This window comes from Poecilia formosa, unplaced genomic scaffold (genome assembly GCF_000485575.1).
Source record: "Poecilia formosa unplaced genomic scaffold, Poecilia_formosa-5.1.2 Scaffold1, whole genome shotgun sequence".
In the NCBI taxonomy this organism is placed as follows: domain Eukaryota; kingdom Metazoa; phylum Chordata; class Actinopteri; order Cyprinodontiformes; family Poeciliidae; genus Poecilia; species Poecilia formosa.
In genome coordinates, this window is record NW_006799940.1 from 2,454,639 (window position 1) to 2,480,961 (window position 26,323).

The window sequence follows — 26,323 nt, forward strand, 5'->3', positions numbered from 1 at the left end:
CAGTCCACGCTTCCTCTGCTAGCATACAAATGACAAAAAATAGACATTGAGGAAGACCGTTGTGGGAGCTATTTGTGAATTAATAGCATTTCAGACCAAAATCTTTCTTTTTGCAAAATGATCTTCAAATACATGTCCTTAGTAATGGAGTGGAATTGAACTTTAAACTATATGACTTGGGTCTAACATTTTGTGTGTCATTCCGCATGTTTCCCCACAATGCTTTCTAGGAACTTTGACCCACTGACGTAATGAATGAGGTTTGTCTGTCTTGATATTTTCACACCACTATTCACTGGACTGAGACCAGGCAATTGTGATCATCTCTCCCAAACACTGACTCTGTCCCTAAGCCTCTTTGTAATTTATTTGGCAGTATACGATTTGGGCTATTATCCATTTGTTAGACATATTTGTGTCCAACCTTTGCTCTCCCGGCTGATGCTGTGAGTTTTTCAGGGAAAAACTTTCTTATGATGGTCTTTACTCGTGATGCCATCTATATTGTGCAGTATATGAGTCGCACCAACAGTCATTACAGCCAAGTATTTCAACTTTAATTTCATCAGACCACAGTGTGCATTTGCAAATGTAATGTGTTTATGCATTTCTTGTGGAATGACAGATTTTTCCTCACAGAGCGGCCTCAGAGCCACTGAGTCGGTGACACAAATTCACGCCAGTACGACTGACTAGATGTCACAGTATATGTTGCTTGTAACTCTAAAAACCGTGTCCCATACACAGGAAGATTGTTGAAGAAATAAACACAACATTTTCATAAGATTGTGACAGATTTCTGAGGGCAAAGGTGAGGTTCTATGACTGCAAGCTGGTGTTGGTTTAAACAGTGGCTGCCCTGATGCAATAAGGCTACGCGTGGAACATCTGTGTCACTGTGACGGTTAAGCTCCACTGCGCTCGCTATGTGCCTGCAAAGTGCTGGAGGCAGTAGAGTGTTTATAGCAGAAAGTGCAGAATACAGATAATTACCCAAGTGCCCTAAACGATCTTGTTACTTCTTAAGTTGCAATTACCAATTAAATGGATGTCTTGCAGCTGTAGGTCTCTCATCTGCAAGCACCACTTTGATACATTTGCCTTAATGTACATTATGTAAAGAGTGCCTGAACTGAAAGCTCAAATAACTGCAGTATTTTTGCATCTGTTGAAATTTGTTCTTCCCTTCTAGTAATAATTTGATCAAATTGTGAATTCCACCTTGTTCTAAAAATGTCAGTCATCTATAATGTAAGCCTACATTCACAGTAGAACAAGTAAAATATTTTCCTCAAACTTAGTATTGTCTGATATGAGCTACGTTGTAGACAGAGTTGCATCCTGCACCAGGTTTTAAAAAACAGCGTTTTGTTTTAGAGGAACAACTACTAACAAAGCTTCAAAGATTGCTTCTTGATGATTTGTCAAAATAAAACAAACGCATTCATGTGAAGCAAGACCTTTAACTCCCCAAAGTAGTTAAGCAATAAATGCTCAAAGGGCAAAAATCTTACTAATATCGAAAGTGTCAAACACAACTAGGTGACAACTGGCCCTTTCCATTGCTTCTCAAAGTAGATTTAAAAAAAAAANCCAGCCTTCAGTTTTCTTTTTCTACAGATTTCTGATCGGACCCAACAAAATTGCAGGAAATTTAAAGATGCATATCCATACTTTTTTGTTTTTTGTTTTTAAATATGTATTATTGGTGTTTTTTGAAAGTATGTACAATACAAAAAAACCTTAATTATTCAGCTTTGGGGACAAAGTAAAAAAAAAGGGACAGTTTTTCTTTTTTTTCTTAGGAAGTTGTTGCCCCAAAGAAGAGAGAAAGAAGCTGGTGTCTGGATGAGAGGCCAGTCTAAAGTATGACGTCAATATTCATGGTTCATAATTATTCTTGTCTGTAATGTTTGGCTTCTTTGCTGTAATAAAAAAAACTGTTCTTTAACTAAAACTTTTTGGTTTTTTGATTATCAAATGTCATAATCCACAGAAGATCTTTGGGTTTTGGGATTCATTATACCTAAAACAACATAATTACAGGTTTACTCTGAGCTGCTGCTGCAAGACATGAAACTACGTTATTTTTTTTAATACTTATTGAGACCTGTCTCTGCTTAAAATGACAGGAAAGAAGTGCAACACCAACGGAAGTAGACAAGAGGTCCCACGTAACTCTGGAGGAGTCTGTCAACTTGACAAGCTTTTAGTCATTTCCTCAACAATTCTGTTATCTAATAAAAAGTGGTGAGAGAAAAAAAAATGCGTAAAAAAGTCCTGCTTACAGTTTGTCAAAAGCCGCGTGGGTGAACACAGGAAATGTACGAGATGCTCTGGACAGAGCTTTTTCTCTTATGTGGGAAAAGCTGTGTAGCATAAAAAATGTTGAAAAGCCAGCTATCACTTTTTGGTAGAGTTTAGTAATTGTGTGCTTTGTAATGTAAAACAAAAAACCCCCAAAAAACAACAGAATTATATGTTATGTATGATAAAAATTCTCAGAAGAAACGTCCACGTCTGTAGCTAAACGGCCAAACTGACAAACTTCTGGTTTGCTACCTGCTATAAAAAAATAAAAAAGTGACAAGTAGTGTTGTTTTCTTCAAAAAGTTTAATTTGCATAATTATTTACAACAGATGGTTGGTAGTACTTAGGAGGCAAAGTATAGTAAGTCACATTCATAAAGCAAAAAAAAAAAAAAAAAATTATAAAAACTGTTGGAACAATTTCAAAACCTTGCATTTAGAAAAGAAAATTTACATTTAATTTTTAGATGAACAAATCTAGAAATGAAATAGTCATCCTAAAGTAATCTTGCAAACACAAACTGATCTGTAGACTGCTGTAATACTGACCAGCAATGAATCACTAATTAATACAATCATTTACTATCCTGCATGCTATTATAAAATGTTGACAAAGAAACATTAAACAACCAAAACAGGGTCAAGAGCAGAAAATAGTTTTAAATAAATTAGGCCTAAATTATATATTTATATATGTATATTTCTGTACAAATACTTATTTGGCATAATGTTTGTCCTCATTATTGATATATTTAACAATTTCAAAATAGAATTAAGCTAACCACAAACCTGTATATACTATCTGATGGTTTTGATCTCATTTTAGTTTTTTTTTTTTTTTTTTATACCCATAACCCACAACACATTTCTCCACCAAAGGCAAACAAAACCGTGTCTGCTCTATCTCTTCGTAAAACACTGAAAAATATGTTTTCCTTATTAGTTTCATATTCATACACAAAATATATCCAAATTACATAATGTGCAATTCTGGCAGAACTGTTATAATATGACTAGTATTAGCGCCCCTCAGAGTCAGTGCTGGATTTGTACATTTAGTCAGGCCCATTGCACAGATGGACACTGAAGCTGCAACAGAAAAAAAAAAACCCAAATATAATAAAATAAATCACACGAAACAAACTTGTGGATATTAATCCTAATGCTGCCTGGTGAAAAGAATAGTTTGTCATTTCAGTGTTGATCTTTGACACCACTATGTCTTGTGCGGGAAATATTAAATTAGCACCTCTCCTAGCTTAGCATAAGGACTTGAAGCTGCCTAAATTGCTAGCCCTTTCAAAAGCTAACCTACTTGTAGAGCTTTGGTCAAAAGTTGACATGCAGTCGTCGTGGATGTGGCTTTTAATGACGTGTTTGAGTCGTTCCTTTCTCCACCATGCAAAAAAAAAAAAAAAGTTAAACAAGAACTGGGTGCACAGGTTTGAATTTATCGTAGATTTGTTTATAATCTTCACAGTCAAAACTATACGTACAGTTTCACATGCACTGGCACCGATACTTGGCAAATTATTAACACCTTGACCACCTTTGAGTACTTTTCCAGATTTGTGGATTAAATTAAATATCCAATTCAAACTCAGACACCCAGAGCTTGTGTTCAAAAGGCATTGATGTATGTAATGCCATCAAAGCACCATCAAAAAAAAAAAAAGAATAGTTCAAATAAACCACTAAAAGCTAAAACATAATATGATGAGTTTAGGCAACCGTTTGACTGATAGTCTTTTTTTCCACATTGTTGAATGGCAAGTATTGGTTTTACATGATTGTATTTGTTACGTGGTAGGCTAGCAATTGAAAAGAAAAAACAACTTTCAAACAAATCAATAACTTTTCTAAGTTCACAGGAGATGTGTTTAACAGAAGTCTTTTCCGATTAAATAAAGTGAAACGGGCAAACAACCTATTGTGACAAACTATTCTTTAACCAGCCAAGGAATCGTCAAACATTCCTCTGACTTCAGAAACCAACACAAAAACATCTGTAACGTTTAAATGAGGGTTATTGCTTGAAAGGCAGAAACACTCATACATAGAGATGAGGTTTACATGAGCCTCACAGTAAATGTTCGCATTTGCTGGATGCTTGGGAAAAAAAAAAAAAAAAAGTTCTGATGTCATCATGTGAATTATGGAAAACAGAACAAGAATATTGCAGAGCAACAATGTTGGAAATAATGAAAGTTGAATGAGTTTACAAAAATCCTCAAAATCGTGAGCGGAAACTTAACCGAGTAGTTGAGAATATGCCGTTATACACTGCTGATCTAAAGTTCATGTGCACTGGATGGTTTTTGGTGTTTACTAATTAGTCAAATATCAACATAAAATAAAAATAAAACCAACACGTAATACAATAAGATGGGTTAGTTCAGCACCTTAGACCTTCGTGAGGTTTAACTTCAGTTAAATGATCTAAAATGTGGTGCTTTTGATATGGATAAAAAACATGGGTAGCAACTCTATAAGGACATATTCTTGTGAGTCCTTGAACGTCATTGTAAGATATTTAAATGTTAAGCTTTTTATATATATGTGTGTATATATCAGTGTAAACTAAATACCAACTGGCAGATCGACTGTATCCCATTCTGGTTGTGTTTTCCTTCTGATGCGTTCATCACAACGTACGCGGTGCCTTTAGCTGTCTACCGTCATGGAGTTCAATCTGCACAAGAGGCCTGCAACCTCAGCCACCCTGCAGAGGCACCGCTGCATAGTACACAGGCATGAGAAAGCGTTCAGGTGGAGCTTACAACCGCTCCTAAAACACTCAACCGTGAGGTAAATAGCTCCAGGCCAGCCTGTCTGTCACTGTAATAAAATACTATTGCACTTTTTCCAGCTGGTCCAGCCTCCAACTCTGGTATGCACCGAGATTCCGAAATGGGCAAAACAGAAGGTGACGGTAAAGACAATTATGAATGGAAAAATATATTCTGAAACAATTACCTTCCTTTGATTGTTTTTTAAAGTGGTTTTTATATATGGATCGAAAAGTGTTTTTAAATCATACTAACAGGTCTGAACCAAATTTGCTTTTCCTTTGATGTCTTTTGTGCTAAATCAGGACAACTGAAGCAGGCAAATATAAATGTCGTTCCACTTTTTAACTCTGTGATCCAACCCAGCATGTAGTTTCCAGCCCTTTATGAAAGTACAAACTCTAAAAGGTCTTGCAGTCCTTTCACAAACCTCAAACCAAATCATTTGCTCAGTCCTAAGAGAATCAAACTGTAAGGCACCTGAGGATTTTGTCATGTACATAGTTGCCAAACTTCTAAGCCCCGTATAAAATGGTTGAGAGAGCGAGGGAAAAAAAACAAACACTTAAAAATAATGGTACGAAAATGGCACCGTGATATTATAACGTCCCTGCGAGATACTACAAGAAACACTTTGTGTGATTTCCGATATTGTAATTGTGTATCTTATACCCTTTACAATGTATTTCTGTAGACGCGTAGTCGATTCCAACAGTGTCCCTGTAACTTCTAAGAACATCCTGGTGTCAGGACTTCAGTCCAACTGTGAAAGCAGCTGAAGTGACATGATTTTTTTTTTCCACTCAAAAAAAAAACAAAAAAAAACACTATGAAGTTGTGAGTGTATTTCGAGATAATCCTTATCACTTTGCTGTTGCGTCTCAGTCCCACCTCTTTTAAAGTACCAGAACACAGTGTCACGAAGGAGGAAGGATAACGACAGATTTGACTCATACCAACTGTCGCGCAAGTACAACAGAAACGTGAATTTAAAGCTGCGAGAAGCTCAGTTTAATCTTAATTGAATTGAAAACCCGCACTGGCGATGACAACCACCAGATCAGCAGCAGTAGACACGACGGAGTCACAGTTTGCAGTCTGTGGGAAGTAGACTTTGTCTGACTTCTGTCAGGTGGAAGAGCAGTTAGATTGTAAAAGTAGCCCGTCGACCGTCGCTCAGATGAGATCAAAACAACTGTGGCGTTTTCAGAAGACGCTTCCTTCTGCAAGATGAGTTGAGATGTTGATAAAGACAATCAGGGAGGAATGAAGATGAAAGACTAAACGAGAAGTAAAAGCTTCTGGTGACGGTAAGAGTGGCAGCTGTGATCTGAAAAACCTTTTGCATAAGTTCTCACATTTTAAGGGAAGCAAAACGTGTTCATTGAAGGTCTTGACCAAATTGTAAAAACATAATGTGATAAACTGTAAGTATTTCACACTACATTGTTTTAGTGTCTAATTCAAACATAAGAGACACAACCAATCTCAAATGAAGCTCAAAATAATTGAAAAATGGCATCGTGTGTTTGGGTTTTTTTTTGTTCCTCACTATCACTCTAACATAAATCATTTTAAGCAAAACAATAATGTTGGAAAAAAAAAAGCGACCTGCGAAGACTAAGCCCTTACCATCTTAACAGTTTATTGTACGTCTATAATGCACTGGACTTATAGAGCAAATTTATGCTGCTATTCCTTTATTCTATCGTGGGCACACATCTATAAAATATATTAAGATAAAGTTGTTGTTTTCTTTTTGCTTAAATTAAACTTTTAAAGTAGTTAACACAACCTGAAATAAATAATTTGTAAAGATGTTTGTTATAATCATATTTATAAAGTATATACAGACATGTGTGTATTTTATTTGGATTTTATGTGATAGACCAAGACTTTGTTTTAAAGTAGAAGGAATGTGATTTGTGGGATTTTTAAACAAATAAACATCTGAAAAACATCCAGGTCATTTTCTATCTACTCTGATAAAACCCTTAAATAGATTCAGCTCAGCCAGTTGCCATCAAATAAATACAGCCGTAGAAGGATTGTTTGTGAATAACAATTTTTAGTTGACTTTAGGTTTTAACTAGGCCTTATATTGGAAATCATAATAACAGGGCTGAATACAAATGTGTGCCGATTTGCAGATTTTTTTGTGTAAAATATACTATCCAAGGAACATCAGGGGTGTACATACTTCTGTAAAGCGCTGCAGCAGAGTTAATGATATATCTGAAAAAGTTCAAACTTTGTTTTAGCATTTTCTGTGAACTCGCTCCAAACTTTCTACGTTCTAAAAATATACACATTAATGCTACACTTTTTTTTTCTGAGTTCAGGCTCAGTATACCCAGTTGCTCATTTTATGAGCTAACAAAATTCAACTCGTTAAAAAGTAAATAATACGTTTGCCCTACTTCATACTGGAAATTAAATATGCGACAAATGAAATCAAAACACCCTGTCATCCCGTTGTATTTATTTGAAATTTTTGCAATCGCCAGATGTCCTGGGAAGATTTTTTATTTTTTATTTTTTTGCATCAATGTCATCTCTACATTCATCAGTGTTTTTTGATAAGGCCATAGGGTAAATGTTTCGCGCTCATCCTGGAGTAAAATAGTCCAGCTCATGCTGAGCCCCGTTCCCAGTAGATAATTAGAAAGTGTCGTTATCCCTCTTGACTTTTCACCACCTCAGACAGAGAACGCAGACTGCTCCCCACCGCTGGACGTGTTAAGATTAAAACGGGAAACACTTTGGACCGAACATGATCACGGCGGCGATATAAGCATTTGTTTTAATTACCCGAGGTTGGACTGGCAAATGGAGACGAGTGGGAATGCGCCGGAAGTGTGAGAAAAAAATAAAAACATGAACCGTGATGTATTCTTAATTTTATTTTAGAAGTTGTTGGAATGTCAAAACCTGTTTTCCCTCCTGCTCAATAATAATAATAATAATAATAATAATAATAATAATAATAATAACATTGTTCTTCTCAATAAAACTCCCTTTCCTTTATTCTGGGCAACAATCTGAACTAAAACAACTGTCTCCTCATTTAACTCACTGAAAGCAACAACATTGCACAATTGATTGTGTCTAAAGTCACACTCGACCATCGGGGAGACATGTTAATAAATCTCAGTGTAAAAAGCACTGTGTGTGTTTGTGTGTGTGTGCGCGCGCGTGTGTGTGTGTGCGCGCATGTCGGACTGGGTGAGGGACAACAGTTTTAGAGTAAAAAGCAGCACCATTTATTATAGTAACTGAATATTGTTAAAGTGTCATTTGCACCTGTTTTCCCCTAGAACTACACAAGCAGATCAAACGAGAACAGAAAGTCAGATGCAGTGCAGAATGGAAACTCTCAGCTAAGAAATATTACTTAATAATCAGACAGACGCTCTGTCATGTCAACCGATGCCTGTTATTACCGGAAATAGTAAACGTGTAGCATAAACTCTGAAATTGGTCTTATGATAGATACTGTACGTAGAATTAAAAGTGTTAGAATCATAAAAGTTGACTTAAGAGCGACATTAATGCCATTTAAAAAAAAGGAAACAAGGTGCAATTTCTACAACTTATATATAGACATATATATTTATATATTTATATATGAAATTCTGTAGTAGATTTTTCATCTCTGTTCTTGCAATTCAACTGCAACAATATCACATGAGTGTCATAAACTACATTTCCCTTGGAAATACAAACATGAATATTATAAGGTGCAAAATGCATTGGTTGAAATAACCTTTTTCAGGCTGTGTAAATCTTCCTTTTTTTTTGTTAATAATTCATATTTGTTCTGCAGTGGAAATGTGGACAGCAGCTAGTAGTAATTCACACATCTTTAAAAAAGTCCTAAGACTGAATGGTATTGCAGGGATGGAAATGATTTTTGGATGGATTCTTTAGTGTTATTCTATTATTTTTTTTAAATCCTAGCCAGCAACAATGGTTAATGGCTGCAGCACGACTGATTAAAGGACGATCAAAGAAAAATATGTCAAGTATTTGCCACATCAACCATGGCAAATTGAACGCTTTATTTTAAAAAGTCAAACTTTTCTTCAGGTTTTCACCTTATTAAAAAAAAAATAAAATAAAGAAAAAGCAAAGAAATTTAAAATTATACTGCAAAGAAATAATATGGTAACGAAACACACAGGGTGCTTTAGCCACAGACCGTTGTTGCGAGCAGTGAAAAGTAGCGGTTTGTTTCTTTGAAAGGGGGGAAAAAAAGTGTTTTCGTCCTTTGACACAGTTCGGAAACAGCAACAATTTAGATGGACCAAAAAGGCCAAAATAAGTCTTAAAATTGATTTAATTCGGGCAGCTGTTGTTTTACTTTATGTCAGCTGGTTCTCAGCCATTGGCAAATGCCCCTGTGATCTTTAAGATACACTTGGCAAAGGTAGATCTTGTGGACATTAACAGCCTCTGTATTTATAATGTTTGGCTGGCGCTGGGCGACTTTTAGCTGAGGAATATCAAATGAAAACTGAAAAAAATTGTTTGCTGTGTCATTTTTTTCTCCCCCAAATTGTTGGGGTTTAAAAACGTGGTAAAAAAATCAGACTCCCGTGCATTTTATCATTCATCACTGTTGTCAGTTATGCAGATAAAAAAAAAGGGGGGAGGGCAACATTTTCTGTTAAAATCTTTACCCAGTGTACTTTCTTTTCAGGGACAGCCAGGACAGCATGTAAAAAAGATTCAGCAAACAGGAGACAGAGGGCAGATGTTGTGCCGCGACCTGCTGGTGTCAGATGGAGATGGACTACAGGAGCTAAGGAGGATTGTGTGGACCTCAAAGCCGCGTTTGGGCCTCTGGGATGTAGATCTCAATGCTGTCCGCCCTCTCCGTGGCTGAGTTCTGTCTGAAAGAAGCTGCTCGTTTGGCAGCCATGAGGCGTCTGCGGGCTTCCTGTCGCTGGCGGTCCTGGAGGTCGAGAGAGCGCTCCCTCATCACACCACCACGGCCCCTGGCTGGCCTCTTTGGCAGAGGAGGGGGCCACTTTTGCTCCTTGGGACACATAGAGGATTGATTACACCCCTGAAAATAGTCCCTGTTTATTACAATTAGAAACAACTTGTTTATATTCTGTGGTGCAATCTTTGCATCCTAATGGGAATTGCTTTTTTATCAACATCTTATGCAGTCCACGCTTCCTCTGCTAGCATACAAATGACAAAAAATAGACATTGAGGAAGACCGTTGTGGGAGCTATTTGTGAATTAATAGCATTTCAGACCAAAATCTTTCTTTTTGCAAAATGATCTTCAAATACATGTCCTTAGTAATGGAGTGGAATTGAACTTTAAACTATATGACTTGGGTCTAACATTTTGTGTGTCATTCCGCATGTTTCCCCACAATGCTTTGTAGGAACTGATGTAATGAATGAGGTTTGTCTGTCTTGATATTTTCACACCACTATTCACTGGACTGAGACCAGGCAATTGTGATCATCTCTCCCAAACACTGACTCTGTCCCTAAGCCTCTCTGTAATTTATTTGGCAGTATACGATTTGGGCTATTATCCATTTGTTAGACATATTTGTGTCCAACCTTTGCTCTCCCGGCTGATGCTGTGAGTTTTTCAGGGAATAACTTTCTTATGATGTTCTTTACTCATGATGCCATCTATATTGTGCAGTGTATGAGTCGCACCAACAGTCATTACAGCCAAGTATTTCAACTTTAATTTCATCAGACCACAGTGTGCATTTGCAAATGTAATGTGTTTATGCATTTCTTGTGGAATGACAGATTTTTCCTCACAGAGCGACCTCAGAGCCACTGACTCGGTGACACAAATTCACGCCAGTACGACTGACTAGATGTCACAGTATATGTTGCTTGTAACTCTAAAAACCGTGTCCCATACACAGGAAGATTGTTGAAGAAATAAACACAACATTTTCATAAGATTGTGACAGAGTTCTGAGGGCAAAGGTGAGGTTCTATGACTGCAAGCTGGTGTTGGTTTAAACAGTGGCTGCCCTGATGCAATAAGGCTAGGCGTGGAACATCTGTGTCACTGTGAGGGTTAAGCTCCACTGCGCTCGCTATGTGCCTGCAAAGTGCTGGAGGCAGTAGAGTGTTTATAGCAGAAAGTGCAGAATACAGATAATTACCCAAGTGCCCTAAACGATCTTGTTACTTCTTAAGTTGCAATTACCAATTAAATGGATGTCTTGCAGCTGTAGGTCTCTCATCTGCAAGCACCACTTTGATACATTTGCCTTAATGTACATTATGTAAAGAGTGCCTGAACTGAAAGCTCAAATAACTGCAGTATTTTTGCATCTGTTGAAATTTGTTCTTCCCTTCTAGTAATAATTTGATCAAATTGTGAATTCCACCTTGTTCTAAAAATGTCAGTCATCTATAATGTAAGCCTACATTCACAGTAGAACAAGTAAAATATTTTCCTCAAACTTAGTATTGTCTGATATGAGCTACGTTGTAGACAGAGTTGCATCCTGCACCAGGTTTTAAAAAACAGCGTTTTGTTTTAGAGGAACAACTACTAACAAAGCTTCAAAGATTGCTTCTTGATGATTTGTCAAAATAAAACAAACGCATTCATGTGAAGCAAGACCTTTAACTCCCCAAAGTAGTTAAGCAATAAATGCTCAAAGGGCAAAAATCTTACTAATATCGAAAGTGTCAAACACAACTAGGTGACAACTGGCCTTTCCATTGCTTCTCAAAGTAGATTTAAAAAAAAAAAAGACTTTTAAGCCACAGACTTTCCTAAAAATGGATTGCTCTACAATGTAAGATGATGTAGTAAATGTAACTCCAATCAATTGAAAATCTGTTGATTTCTTGACCAAAAAAACATAAATTCCAACGGGCCCATGTCTCATGGATGTTGTTTATTAGCAACTCCAACAGGGACAGAGTGAGTACTCTTTCTTTCCCCACACAGTCTTTTGGCAGGAATTGTTCCCAACAGAAATCTGTGTTGGAATCACTTCTTGCCACAGGATTATAAAGCAACTGGGAACTTGGCTTTGAGGGAATCAACAGCCCAAAGTTGAGGGACAAAGATAGAACATATTTAAAGCCACAGCTATATTTGATGCATCTCTTAAGTGAGTTCCCACCCAGACATTTATCGTAACTCCAATTATTGTTTGTGAGCATAAAGTTTCTCAGATTAAAATGTGTTCATAATTTATCAGGTTTCAGACTTGTGGGTACAAATTTTTTCTGGATTTTCTTTTCTTTCCCGGAAAACTCATCATAAAGTTTCTACTTAAAATATCCGCTATAGCTACCTTCCTCTCAAAAGTGATGTACCTTTTTCACTTCCATGCCCAACTTTGGACATGGGAATAAGTATAACTGACAGACTACAAGTCAAACACAACGGCAAAGAATCACTGGTAAAAGAATATGACGTAGTATTTTTGAAAGCTAACTACATGTTAACTAGTCACATCTAAACCTGATTGAATACCAAGTGTCAAGTATTCAGACATTGATTAAAATAAACTTGCCTGATAAGTTGTGGCTATGCAAAATGGAATATTTTTTTAGTGTTGTGTCAAATTAGATTTGATGATTTTACAGAAGTGACCAAGTGAAATGAAATGGGGAGAGTAATCTATAGCTGTAGATTACACTGTAGATTACTTCCCCCATTTAAAAGCCTTTAAAAGGGTTATGAATTCACATCATGGATGCTGATGGTTGCTTTAACGGAAAAGCAAACTTAACCATTAGCCCTCTAAGGGAAAACAGATGCTTCCATCTTGTTAATACTCTGACCTCCTGCTAGGGCTAATGCCTAAAAATGAACACTGACGTTGTTAGTGCAGTTTCCTCTTAAGCTGTGCGTGTTCATCTGGAGTCCATTAAGACTAATTATTACGAGCGTGTGGAAGGAAATGATACCTTCTTCTCGGGGCTCTCCACCAGCTGCCACTGGTTGCTCTTGATCTGCTCCAGCTCATCAAACTTGGCAGTGACGTCATCAATGGTAAGCTGCAAAAGGTCCCAGAATCCAGCCAGGTCCTGAGATGTGGGTCGAGGCATGGCACTGGGGTCCTAGGAAACAGATGCTTGTAAAAATGCAAATAAAATAAGTCTTTTCTACAACTAACAGAATGGAGAATGACTCTCCATGTTGTCAATGCAAAAGTTTCAATCACAGTCATTTTTGTAGATATTTCTTGGGCTCCCAATCATTCAATTACAGTTTGATTTCCCAATTACAACCACTATGTGGCAGTATATTACCAGCGTTGGTTGCTGGCTACATCTAGCATTACACTTGTGAGTGTATTTTAAACATGAATTAGGAATTATTCACTTATAACCCAGTCAAAATTTGCGCGGCCTTTGAATTAGAGTTTTGAATGTCATCACCAGTTTTGAAGTTCTGTATTTTGCACTGTGTAAATCTGAAGTAAGAGCACAAAGACAGGCAGACAGAGACAGAGAGAGCCCTGTGATCATCACCTCAAACAACAAAACACAAAAACAATGGGAGCTTAAACCAAGAAGTGTTTCATCAGCTCAAAAGTTAACAATATTCAGAGCTTTTTATAAACACTCAGTGCAGTTCTTCCACCATTCAGAGAGTGAAACAGACTCATCTGCTTCTCTTTGAAAGATATCTGAAAGCTCGGGGCAATCTAAGGCTTGTCACTACCAATGTAAGACCTAATTCATCATCCTATTATCTTTGAGGAGAGCCAAACAGTAGGGTTATTCAAAAGAAGGGGGGAAAAAGCACAAAACAACACAAGTTATTAAGACAACAGACTTCATCCACCTCCACAATGATGCATTTCATTTTTTTTCTTTTAGTCTTATCTTTTAAGGCTCTGATTAAGTCTGTTTCTCTCTCTTTCACTGTCTGTCTCTCCCTTATCTGCAGAAACATCCCACTCATTGAACTTCATATTCTGATATAAGCTGACTTGGGGGATAGTTAGCATCAGAAAAGGTATGAAGTATGAGCAGACATGACATGAGGGCTAAACAGTGAGACGGTGATGCACTCCATTATTCAGACCCTGAGTTCCCATTCAACCTGCTGCCTCTGTGCATTAATGGATTGCCTCAACACAGGTGCTGTTTCCTATTGGAATTCCCCTTTCGTCAACTGTGGGTCAATAGCAGCAGAGTGACTGCTTCGCCATCAATCTTTGCAGTCTATTTCTGGAAAGGTGCACAAATGCAACGTCAGGACAACTACCTGCCTAAAGTTTAGAGCGGGTGAGACCAATCTACATGCAAATACTGCTAAAAAAAAAAAAAGCATAGATAAGCCTTTCTTTTCCTGTAAACAAAATGAATATCACACGGATAAAATGTATTTGAGAATTACTCACCAGATTCTGTTGGCACAACCAGTAAAACTGCTGAAACTTTTGAGACATTAGTAGCTGAGCACTTCCAACTGCACTCCGGATTTTCCCTAGGACTGGAAGACACACACAACTTTATTACTGACAGCTTGGCACAAGACAGAACGATGAGCAATCGGCTTTCAGTTGGTCACAATAAGCAAATCAGCTCAAAAAGTGTGTGTCGCAACTCTGTTGTCAGCGTCACTGTTTTAATACTATGAATATTTACGGTGGCTTCACTGATGTGACGCCACTGTGAACTGTTGACGTCAGAGAGCAAAAATCCCAGCATGCCTTAGGGACACTCACTCTCCTCTGACAGGTCATGTTCCTCTGCTTCTCTTTCCATCTCTTTGCACCATTCCTCAAGCCTCTTTGTTTCGTTGTGAAGGAGTTGCATGAACCAGCTGCCGTCCCTCCGGAGGGGGGATACTCGGCCTGAGTCGGTGCTCTCCAGGCTGGGTTCCACCAACCAGGGTTCGGGCTGGGGGCTGGATCGCCCACTGGAAGGCCGGTAGTCCTCCCTATAGCTAAAAAGACCCTGCGTGCGGACAGTTCGGATGGCTCCATACTGAGTTGGTGTGCTGGGCTCAGAGTGGCGTCCGAAGGCGCCACCGAACTGCAGGCCTTTGTCCTCCATGGAAGGAAAGCCTTCCAGCTCCAAGTCTGCTTGCACCGCCGTGGTGACACTGTTGGAGCGCTTGAACCTCCCGTGCCTAGCAATGATAAATAGCAATGAAGTATACCAACTTGCGACAGAAAAAGGACAAGTATTACGACACCTTCATACCTTTTCCTGTCTTCCACCTGGATCCCTATGGAGTGAAACTGAGGAAGGCCTTTACTGTCAGCCTCAGAGTCTGCCACAGTCTCCACCTGGGAAATACACACAACAGTGTAAAAATGACCCTCATTTCCAGTATAAATACACACAAACATATTAAATATCAAGGATTTGCATTAGCTAAGAAAGTTGATATACTATTGTGTTTTGTTCACATTCTCAACTTCAACCATGTTGTTTTGAAAGTGGTTCCATTCTCCATCTTGTTATTGATCCAATTGTAGAGTTGGGTTACATACAGGTGGACTTTGAAGGCAAATACATGGCACTGCGTTTTATTTAGGGTTATTAGAATAAAGGAGGCTGAATGCAAAATGACCGTCAAAGTTTACAAGTTTTTATTTGCAAAAAAACATTTTGAAAATAATGAGTCATTGTAACCCGCTTAACCGTACATTTAGGTTCTACTTTTGTTTTTTGTTTTTTTTTGGTTTATCAATTATAACCTCAATAGACCTGCATTTATAACATGACAAAATACGAAAAAAAAACATATTGCATATAAATTCTTATGTATATTATGTTAAAGATTTACTTGATTTAGCTTTTCTGCCAAAAATGGCAAACAGCATTGGTATAGTTTGTGAGAAACGTCAGTTGTAAGTTCTACTTTTCAAGATGACTAGAACATTGAGGCTGCTAGGTGTCTCATTACCTGTATACCAATAGAAGAACGTGGGGTTTTGAGGTACTCCTCAGCCTTTGATACCAGTACCGCCTTGTCACATGTCTGGACGGAGGTGTGACTCCCCACCAACGCATGCCTCTTGCCTGCCGCTGATTCCATGGCCATGTTGACCGCCTTGGTGCTGTCCAGGCTGTCCGTGGAGCTGTAGATAGGGCGCCCAAGGCTATCCGTGGTCCACAGACCTCCTCGCGAATGCCTGCCTTCCGGGTAGGCATCCTGGGTGGACTCTGTGCTGCTCTGGGCTGTCACAGAAATAAGAGGCTTGGTGGTGGCGCGCGGGGGCACAGGAGGTGGGGTCTTCTTGTAACTGGGAGGATATGAAACCGCTGGATAGCAAAAGCAGGATGAGAGAAGGGGGGGGGGGGAGTTGGGAGCAAAAAAACCCCAACAAAAAACAAACAAAAAAACGTGATAATGAAAAATGTGGCCAAAGCTGACAAAGGCAAATGTTGCAGTTCACCGCCATCACACATGGTGTGATAGAGGGACGTCATTGCATGATGAGATATCAGACATTGATTTAGCAGTTAAAGCAGGGTGAGTGTCATTAAGGTGGAAAATAGCAGCTTTCATTGGGGAAGAACAATGAAGGATTATGGGAAAGAACTGATAATTCTGTGGAAATGAAATTTTGATGACAATCCACCTGGGCTGGACTTCAAAGCAGAGTTACAAAACTGGACTGAATTACTGTATACTGGTTTCATATTGTATAAAACACTGCTTTTGCTGTGTAATAGCTTTATTTTTATGCTAAAAAGGGAAAGAACCTTTATTTTCCAGAATTTTTTTTTTAAATCTTTCCTAATTCTAGTAAACCTTTTATTGTGTGTTGTGACGTCTTATGTCATTTATCTTTACACCCTTATCGAAGGGCAGCATCTTTCTGCAAATTATTGACTCAAAGCTTTTTTTTTTTTTGTCTGTAAAAGTTCCAGGTTTAAAGTTCCAGGTTAAAAACTGGAACAAAACTGTATTCTTGTGAGGGGCTACTGGTAACAAAATGCCTAAAGCTTAAGTTGAAAATTGAGTCTTTATTATATGTGGAGACAATGTTATTTGACTCATTGAATTGGAATAATGATGAATCAGGTCTCCAATTGTCCCAGTATATTGTACGTAAAAAAGCAGGAAGTAGTCAAATTATTTACAAAAGTAAAGTTCTTGTTTACTGTTTGTTGAGAGATCAGCCTGTGTTTTATTAGTTATAAGTCAGATGGTTCTATAGTTAAGTAATTTTATTAAAAGCTGGGTAAATCTATTCACCTTTGAATGACGACTAATCAGTGATCCACCATTAAGCTCAAAATGTGCGATTTGAATTTTTAATTTTCAGCTTTTTTCTTGTTTTCAATTGAAGTTTCCTCCATAAAATGGAGTGAAATACAATAAAATGAAACACAAAGAAACACAAACGTTAATCACAGATCACAATGCAAATCTGCGGCAATCATGCTGAGAAATACATATATCCCCTACAGTATGTGATATCCTCCTTTACTAATCTGCTCGTAATATATTTCATTTAGTAACACTCATCCTCAAGTTTACATAAAGGATGTTATCTAATAAACACGATAAGTGAACAGATTATCTAATACAGGAATGTAAGTGTTCTTTTCCTGCTGAAATACCCCCGGCATGAGCGTAGCTATCTTTAAACGCACATTCTGCACACACACTGAGGACATGTGGATTAAAGGAACTCTTTTAAACTAAATCCTATCTTAGATTTGACTTCTATCCAGCATAAAGGGGCTGGAATTCTGTGAGACACAGCAGGTGGGTATAAGAATATAATGGGCGCAATGACTCAGAGTGTACAATAACTCCACACTTTCTATTATTACACACTGGCACTGACTGAATAACTTTTTAAATTGAAAACGTTACAAAGTGCTCAGTGGCCAGCACAGAACTCAATAACATAAATGTCAGGCTTTAGCAACTAGCATGAAAAGCATATATTTGTATGCTTTAAAATCTGTTTTGCTATTATATTTTAAATCTGAAAATTCCGAGAGTCATACCTTTTATTAATTTGGCTCTGGTAACAAACATTCTAATAATTCCTGTAAAAAGCTGAAAAATGTTATGTGAAGCTGAGAAGGAAATGGAGAGGTCTTAAATTTAAGACAATGATTAAAATAAAAAGGGAAAGCTAACCAAACAGCAGATGATGCATTGTGAGGATATTAAAGGGAACTGCATAAGGTGAAAATTTGGTTTAAGAAATGAAAGTCAACCTGAGACAAACTCAGACTGAAGTTCAGTAATGAAAGACAGGTGCTACCACACTCCGTACCAGTAGGTGGCGGTAATGCATACCTAACACTTCTTGGCAACCGCCAAGAAATAAACCAAGGAGACGAGGGAAAGACGCCTGTTAATTAGCTAACACAAACCTGGTGTGTTGGAAGGAAAAAGAGAAAAAACAAAACAAAAAAACAGCTAAGGTAAGAGATATTCATATGAAACGTGAGAGTAAAAGCATATGTTTCCCAACGATAAATGTATTAAAACCCACCATTAAATTGTATGTTACTTTACAAAGACTACCCCTATATCCTTTTTAGAATCAATCAAGTGTGTGACATTGTCGTTTCCCTTGGTGGTTCAAATGAAATTGATGAATTTAGTTTCTGCTCTACCGGAAAGCGGAAATGTTGTTAAGATAGGTCAACCTGACTTTTAAAAGCACTACTTTCTCTGTCACAGTTGTGTGTGCAAGACCTACTAAGCAACATATTGAAGGAGGAATGTCATATTTTCACAGTGAGGCCGGTACTCCCCCGATAAACAAGTACCGCATAGAGGGCATTTGCAGCCAGTGAGTCAGGAATCAAACTCTTTAAAAACTCATAATTTGGCCTGTTGTGGTACTTGGGGAAAAGGTTAAAAGGTCTCGCAACATCTTTAAAAACTGGCAATATGGTCAACAACCGAGTAATCACAAAGTAATCATGATTAGAGTAGATGGGAGTCTCTCAAAAGCTTAATGATAATGGCTGTATTAGGCCACCAGTTAAGCGAATACCAATCACATCTTTTGAAGTTTAATCATACACTTTATGAGTGCCTAAATAATTAATACGTTTAATAAATTAATTATTAATGAGAAGTACATCTTAAATCATATCTTTGATGTATCTCAACAATAACATATTTATAATATGATTTTTTTTTTTGCCTATCTTGGACTGTTTCTGCAGCAATATAAGTCTTTAAATTTTTTTCTTACACAATATAGGTTCAAATGGGGAAATGCAGGTACTTGGACAGAACACTAGATGTCCTCCTGTAAATTGTCCTGTAAAAAAAAAATCTCTCAATCTTTGTAAAATTACTTCTAAATATTCTGATGTTGAATTCAATGCAGTTAAAGGTTTTGAGATTGATTTTATAGAATAATTTTATATTGCTATGTCATTCCACAAAGGTTTAACCCTGCTTTTTAGAATATATGTAATAAATGCATTCATTTTTTGTTGCTTTTGCACGATTGACCAGTTTAGGATGGAAACACAGGCATCCTTCTGCTGTGCAGCCCTCTCCAGAGTGCAGAACAAATAAATCCGATCCATGGAGGCTTGTCTGCTATTTCGCTTGTTGTGGACGTCTACAAAGTTGCTTCTGATCTATCAGTCACCATGATGTTATCACTGACCACTGTGATTTTTACTTTGGTACAGAGAGCTCTGCATGTTGCCCAGCTCAGCTCTGTGCAGAGCAACCCCAATCTGCCATTGAGCAACTACACGATGTGTTTTTAAGCACCCACGACCAACATGTTGATGGGGCCTTTAGGGTCTAGTGCAGCTTTTAGAGCTCTGGGTTGTTTTGGCAGCAAAAAGAGGACTAAAACACCTTTAGGCATGGTCATCATAGTGTGTTGCCTGGTTAATTTACTTTTCTTTTTACTTTTGACAGATAAATGAACTTAACTTCAATTATATGGTTTTGTCATACTGACCAATCAAAAGCCTTTTAAAGCAATCTCGTCCTAGTGCTTTACCCATAGGCACATCTACATGTTGCGTACTAGATGACCAGTATTCCCATTGATCCACTACCACCCCAACAAGGTGCAAGTTTTAAGGTGTTCTCAAGGGTAAAACGTGGAATTAGAATCAGTCTAGTTGTGAGTTGTGAGTCATTGTACACTAGGGGACTGCCCTGAACATAAAACACAAACTATTTGACATTGAATGACCTTTAAAGTTAAGTCAAAAGAAGTGTAAGCAACTATTTAATGACAAGAACTGGAACATATAATCTAAAGCTGCTGGAGAAAAGAAGAAAATTTAATGTCAGTACAAACAGATGCCTGAAGGAGCACCAGAAAGGGGAGATTTTGTGAGATAGATGATTCTTCATGTTCTGCCTGCTAAAAGAGCTCAACCTCTTGAATTCTGTACCTGAAGTTGAGAAACATCCATCACGAGATTTATAGTTTCAGTTGACCCGCTGGTTAAATTTACACAGACCAGGAAAGTTCATTGTCCTTCATTTATCCAGTTGATGCTGCCTTTGTTAAATTGAACTGTTTGGCTTTGCATAATTGCACGAAAGCAGATCGGTAAATACATCCCCCCACAGAGAGAGAAAGCAGGACTAAACAAACCTAAATTAAATTCTGCAAATTGTGTTGCTGTTCAGCTTACACACAGTCAGTACCTATGATAATTTACAGTTTTTTTATTTTCTATAACCCCAACAGGTCAACATGGCAGCTCAATTTGAAATTAAAATGGAGACATCATTGTTTTTTTTTTTTTTTGTTTAAACACGTCAATGTTATAGGGCATTACTCTGCAAGGTGCTACACATGCAGAGTCTTTGTCCATGTGGATTTGATGCAAAAATATGGTGGAGTCAGGTTGTCCAAAACACTCATTTTCTCATCTTGTAAAACCAAATCCCATAGCAGCTTTTTACTCTCTATTAAAAGCTGGTAAAAAAAAACAATTGTTCTATGTTTTCCAAATCAATATTGTCTAGATGTGAAGTGGTGAATAGTCATTGTTCAAACACCATGTGGTAGGTTTACGTGTGAAATGTTAAGTGTACTTAAAGTTTAGAACGATATGTCTTCCCATTTGTTTTGTTCTGCTTTTAACTCCTACAGACGTGTCTTTACTACGACTGGAAAAAAAAACACAGGGGCGGTATAACACTGCTACCTGGAGGGGGCTGAGCACGGTCCACACTGCATGAAGTAGGGAGACGAAACTGAATCCCTGTAAGGAGGAAGTAACATCAGTTAGAAAGAAAACATGGAGGTAAAAGTACACTCTTAAATGGGTTCATTCAAATGAATATTGTATAGAAAGACCACTTCAAATGTCCTTGAATAAGTAATTCATCAATGAACTACTAAGGAGAAAAGCAAACACAGAGCTCTTAAAGCACAATTGTATGTCGTTGAAAAAAGCGTTTGTTTTTTTTAAAAATATGTTACATGTACTCTCATTGTAAAAAATAAAGCTCTTTCAAGCAGATCTAGTTGCTACACGGGTTTAAAATATCTTAAATCTAACATCATCTTTCCAAAACCACACAATACAACCCATTATCTCTTATACAAACAGAAAATGAACCTTAAAACAAATAAAATCCTTGGATTCAAAGAGGGTGTAATTTTAATAAATTAGTTGGTGTGGGATTAACTGAAGCCAAAAACATATTATGCTGATGATACTGTCATTTTAGTACCTATGAGTCTTTCTTGAAACTAAAATTAGATACATGAAACTATTTTTATTCGTGCTAAGGCAGGTAATGTTTCCACTGCCACACCAGATGATACAAGTATCTCAAAAGCTAGGCGATGTTAACACCGTCCTTTGATGTTTTCATCACATAGTTCTTAAAATAAGAGTTTATTAGTGTTTTGTTTCCTGAAATTACAAACTGTTCATAATTCTTTTTCTATAAAAGCCATCTATAGTTCCACTGGTCAGGAGACAAAAACAGTTAAGGTTAAGCTCCTTATTTCAGCTTTGTTAGAAGAGTTGATGGATATTTATAAAGATGCATGATATCAGGAAAATGCTTTGAAATATTTATTTAATCCCCAAAACATTTCCTTCTTTTCAGTCACTAAATATCCTTACCACTCTTCTTTGAGCTTTGGCATCCCAGCTAAAGAAATGCATCTAACAGACGTTAGTCCGGTGAAATTACTGATACAATTTTAATGCACAGAGAAATAATGCACTTGTTAGCATTTAAGACTCTAATCATCTTGATTCTTATAAAAAACAAGATGCTCATCTTCTTTTAATAAATAGGACCCAGCCTGGAAGTAGAATAGTTTTTCACAATTTATGAACTATTTAGTGTTTTTTCCACTGTCATTCTTTGTAAAGTATTTTTATGTTTATTCAAACAATAGAAATTGTAAGAAATGTCATTTTCTTTAGGGGAAGTTTGCATTTCTCTCTCTGATAACTTGATTTATAACACTACTGAGACTTGTTGGTTTCTATACATTCATGTCATTAAGATTAACTGATAAATCCTACAATAATTATTATTTTTTACCACGAGTGTACATTGTGTAACAATCTTAAGCAATTCCTCTGCATGTAAATTGTATAACTATTGAAACCGTTATTCAGCAATATTTGTGTTTTCTTCTCCAAATGCATTTTCTTTTAATAGCCCTGAAGCAACTTGTAACCTTGATGAGCAATGTCCATGAGCAACATTCCTTATACAGCGTCTTAAAAATGTTGCTGTGCTTGAAACACATCTTTGGGTGTTTGTCTTTCATAGCTTTGCACAACTTCCTTTTGTAGGCAGTTTTATTTACCCATTTGAATACATTAAATGTTTCAGTATAATAGTAAACCAACTTCCAACAGACTTTAATACTGTTGGCAAACAGTTTCGGAATAATAGCAGTTACTAGGAATGTGACTCATCTACAATGCTTTAAATCTAAAAAATAAGCATCATGACTCTTAATAGTTTTTACTTTGTACTGAAACACACAACATCAAAGAACATTCGTTTAAATGTGTAAACATTTTGCTCTCCATGTCTATATTAAACATGCATACAAGACAGACAGGAAATTATCAACATGAATGTGAAGCTACAGTCGTTGTATAAATATCATCTGAAATGATTCTCAATTTTTAAAGTAGACAAGTACTTTTAAATGTGTTTTACAAGGTAACCATTAAGCCATTCAGAAAGAGATTGCGTCTCTTCTTAGGAGGCACAATCCTTCAGTCGGTTTTGGACTGCACTGTAAAAGTAATGCCCAGAAAGACTTGAAAGATCATCAGGTCCTGAAAAAGCAAAGCGAAGTGTTGTAGGAATAAACTGGAGTCGCTTTCATGTTACATATTAGCAGAATTAACAAAATGAGATTAAGACAACAAAGAACAACAAGAAAGTCAGACAGAATGTGGTGAGAGACCCAGACAAAGAACACAGTTCTGAACTGGAAAGTAAGAGAGTCTGTCTCTGTTCTCTATTTTCACTTTTCGAAAACAATTTAAGAACTATGCATGCTGCAGTAAAGCATTGGGACATTTTTAAAGATTCATTTCCACATTTTGCTAAATTTTGGAGTGATTGGATCAAATAATTTTACTTGTGATATACTTGCAATGAACACATTGTGCTGTACTTAATTCAACTAGCATAAGCCAAACTTTGATGACTCAGAAACTTTAGTCTTTTTGCAAAATCTGGTTGAGGTTTCCAATTAATCAATTAGGTGTATATGAAAAGATATAATAAAAGGAACATTTGCATCAACTCCATGGAAACCTGATGCTAATTTTGTCACAGAGAATGTGACAGACCATTACTCTCCTTCATTTGCAGCAAGAATTCTCAAACCTGTTCCTTTGATTTCATGACTTAAAATTTCAAAAACAAATTGACAAAAAAATGCTCAGATTGTGTCTCCACTTCGTCCAACTCCCTCCATTTGCGCTTCAGGCCGTTCTTGCCAAAGTTGTGGGCTCAGACTGGTAAAGAGGTGCTGTCCAGGCTGCTCAAGTAGGGGTGTATTGTGAATGAATGATGTGCAGCGATGTTTCTTACATGAGCATGGGGGCTGAAAATGTAAAGAGTGAAGGATGGCATGTATGTATATGCAATAATGTGCATTTTCTGTAAAAACTAGGTTATAGCCTATTTTCAAATTATTACAGTATGTGGACAACAACATATTGTCATATTACAGGGAGACTATTATTTTAATCAACATTAAAAGTAAAGTATCATCTTTCGCAAAAAAAAAAAAAAAAATTACAAGTAGCAATATTTCTCCAAAGACATGTTATAGCCAAATGTGATGGGTAATTACACCTTTTCATCTGTGACGAGCATTTTTTGTTAGGCTGGAAACTGAACTTCTTAGAGGTTTTCTTCAAAAATACCACCGTTCCACAGGTTAGTGAAGTACTTAACTAGTTGTTGTCCTGTCAACTTATTCTCTCTCCATGGGGGAAATGGTCATGTCTTTTCTTGCTTTCAAATATTTTACTTTGTGTGCATTCTTCCAGTTACATGTTAATTTCGGATTAACATATATATATATATATTTTTTTTAAAAGAGAGTTTAAGAAAACACCATCTGTTTTTGCAATGTTTACCAAATGAAGCCCTGTGAATGTTGTTAGTGATGAATGAATAAATGGGAAAATGGATGAATGAATGAAAGATTAAGACAAATAGGACCTCATTCCAGATGATGGTACTGGACTTACAATTTCTTGAACAATTGTTTTGAGGAGGCCTTTACTTCTTACTAATTAAACAATTGTAAAATATAGCCACATACATATATACATACAGTGGTGATGCCCCCATGGTGCAAAGTGACTCGACCTTTACGTTAGATCCTCACAACAAACCAAGACGAATCAATGGCCAGATATCAACAACTAAAACACCATTTTTGCATGTTAAATTGCAGATCAAAATAATAGCAGTATTGTTTGAAAGAGACTTCTACCAAATAATTTCAATTTCAAAGCCACAATCTAAATTTGGAACAAGAAGGTTTGACATTAAAGGTGGCAAAATCAAAAAGTCTTGATTGAATGCTTCATAAAAAAAGTTTTGAGAGAAAACTATTTTTAAGGTCACCAAGCAATTCATTTTTAGAATTTGTGAGGTCAGAGGTGTTTCTAGTAACACTTTTCCTTCACAAACACTAAAACTTGATATGTTGGTTATAAAGACACATCTTTATATGCATATTAGACAAGCAATAACTTTGTCAAAGGAGGTAAATAAACTAGAGTAACTGAAAATAAAAGCCTAATACTATTAACTTTTTGCTGTAAAATGCTTGCAAACCTCATATTTTCCAATATGATTCCAACTTTGTTGATCGGTGACCTTAATCTAGCAGGTTTCAGCTAACCACTGACTGGACAGTTTAAAACTTAAAAAGTCTAATTTTTATTTTTTTTTCCCCCCAATCAAGGAAAACAAATACTTATCGGCTCACTGAAGTCCTCTTCTGTGTGGTTGTAATTACTGAGAGAAGAACATCCTAAGGTCAATTTTTCCAACACCACTAAGGCTGGGAGCAAAGACTGTACTAGGAGAAAGTCGTGAATGTTTAACAGCAATAAATGTTTTGTCAACTTTTAACCTCTGTCTATTGGATATGCTTTGATCTGGAAATGTTAGCAACCTGCAAGCCTGGCCTAAAGATGAAAAGAACTGGACTATTCAAGAGTAGACTAAGGATCTAGATCATCTTGGAATAAAGACTACAGTTTTAGTAATCCTACCCTCAATCACTGTTCTCTGTTAATACACAATAGGAAACCCTTTTGTCTTTGTACCAAATATGAACAAAAACAACAAAATAATCATTTTGCTAATCAATGGAAAGAATAATCTTAATTGTCCAATCCAAGCTTAACAAAACCTAAGACCAAAACTGAACACAACTTTTAATGAATCTACTCAAAATATGAGCTTCAATTTATAAAATGAGTGACAAAAAGTTGTGTTTTTTCACAGTATTGTAATTTTATGATTTGTTTCACCCTAATTCTCTGACATTAAACTAACATCAATTTTGCTATTTTACATGTTGGAGAGTGACTATAACATTATAAATTATTGCTTTAACGGAAGCCATTGATTTGTTGTGGTTTGTAGAATAATGTTGATTATAATCTACCTTACTGGACAAAGTTTTAAGATAGGAAAAGGTAAACTACTGCTTGCTGATTTTGTTTTCCTCTGTTTACCCAAAGAAAATATATAAAATGGCTAAAGCAAGAAAGTGAATCACTTATATTGATGAATTG

General features: G+C 36.8%; 1 protein-coding gene and 1 long non-coding RNA gene across 7 annotated transcripts in view; one reads left to right on the forward strand and one right to left on the reverse strand.

Moving 5' to 3' along the window:
• Positions 1-3,136: 3,136 nt before the first annotated feature.
• LOC103132202 (disks large-associated protein 2-like) overlaps positions 3,137-26,323 on the reverse strand; it is a 93,741-nt gene continuing 70,554 nt past the window's right edge. For all 6 annotated transcript variants that reach the window (XM_016668281.1, XM_016668271.1, XM_016668268.1 and 3 more), the window contains 7 exons: positions 21,206-21,262; positions 15,990-16,348; positions 15,281-15,366; positions 14,800-15,206; positions 14,473-14,564; positions 13,028-13,180; positions 3,137-10,140 (listed from right to left, as the gene is read on the reverse strand). In XM_016668281.1, the coding sequence (XP_016523767.1) occupies positions 9,925-10,140; positions 13,028-13,180; positions 14,473-14,564; positions 14,800-15,206; positions 15,281-15,366; positions 15,990-16,348; positions 21,206-21,262 (1,370 nt within the window). In that variant the 3' untranslated portion in view covers positions 3,137-9,924. The remainder of the gene's footprint in view (positions 10,141-13,027; positions 13,181-14,472; positions 14,565-14,799; positions 15,207-15,280; positions 15,367-15,989; positions 16,349-21,205; positions 21,263-26,323) is intronic.
• LOC107835579 (uncharacterized) lies at positions 16,379-23,777 on the forward strand. Its single transcript, XR_001661374.1, has 2 exons — positions 16,379-18,478; positions 21,151-23,777. It is a non-coding gene; the product is annotated as an uncharacterized LOC107835579 (long non-coding RNA).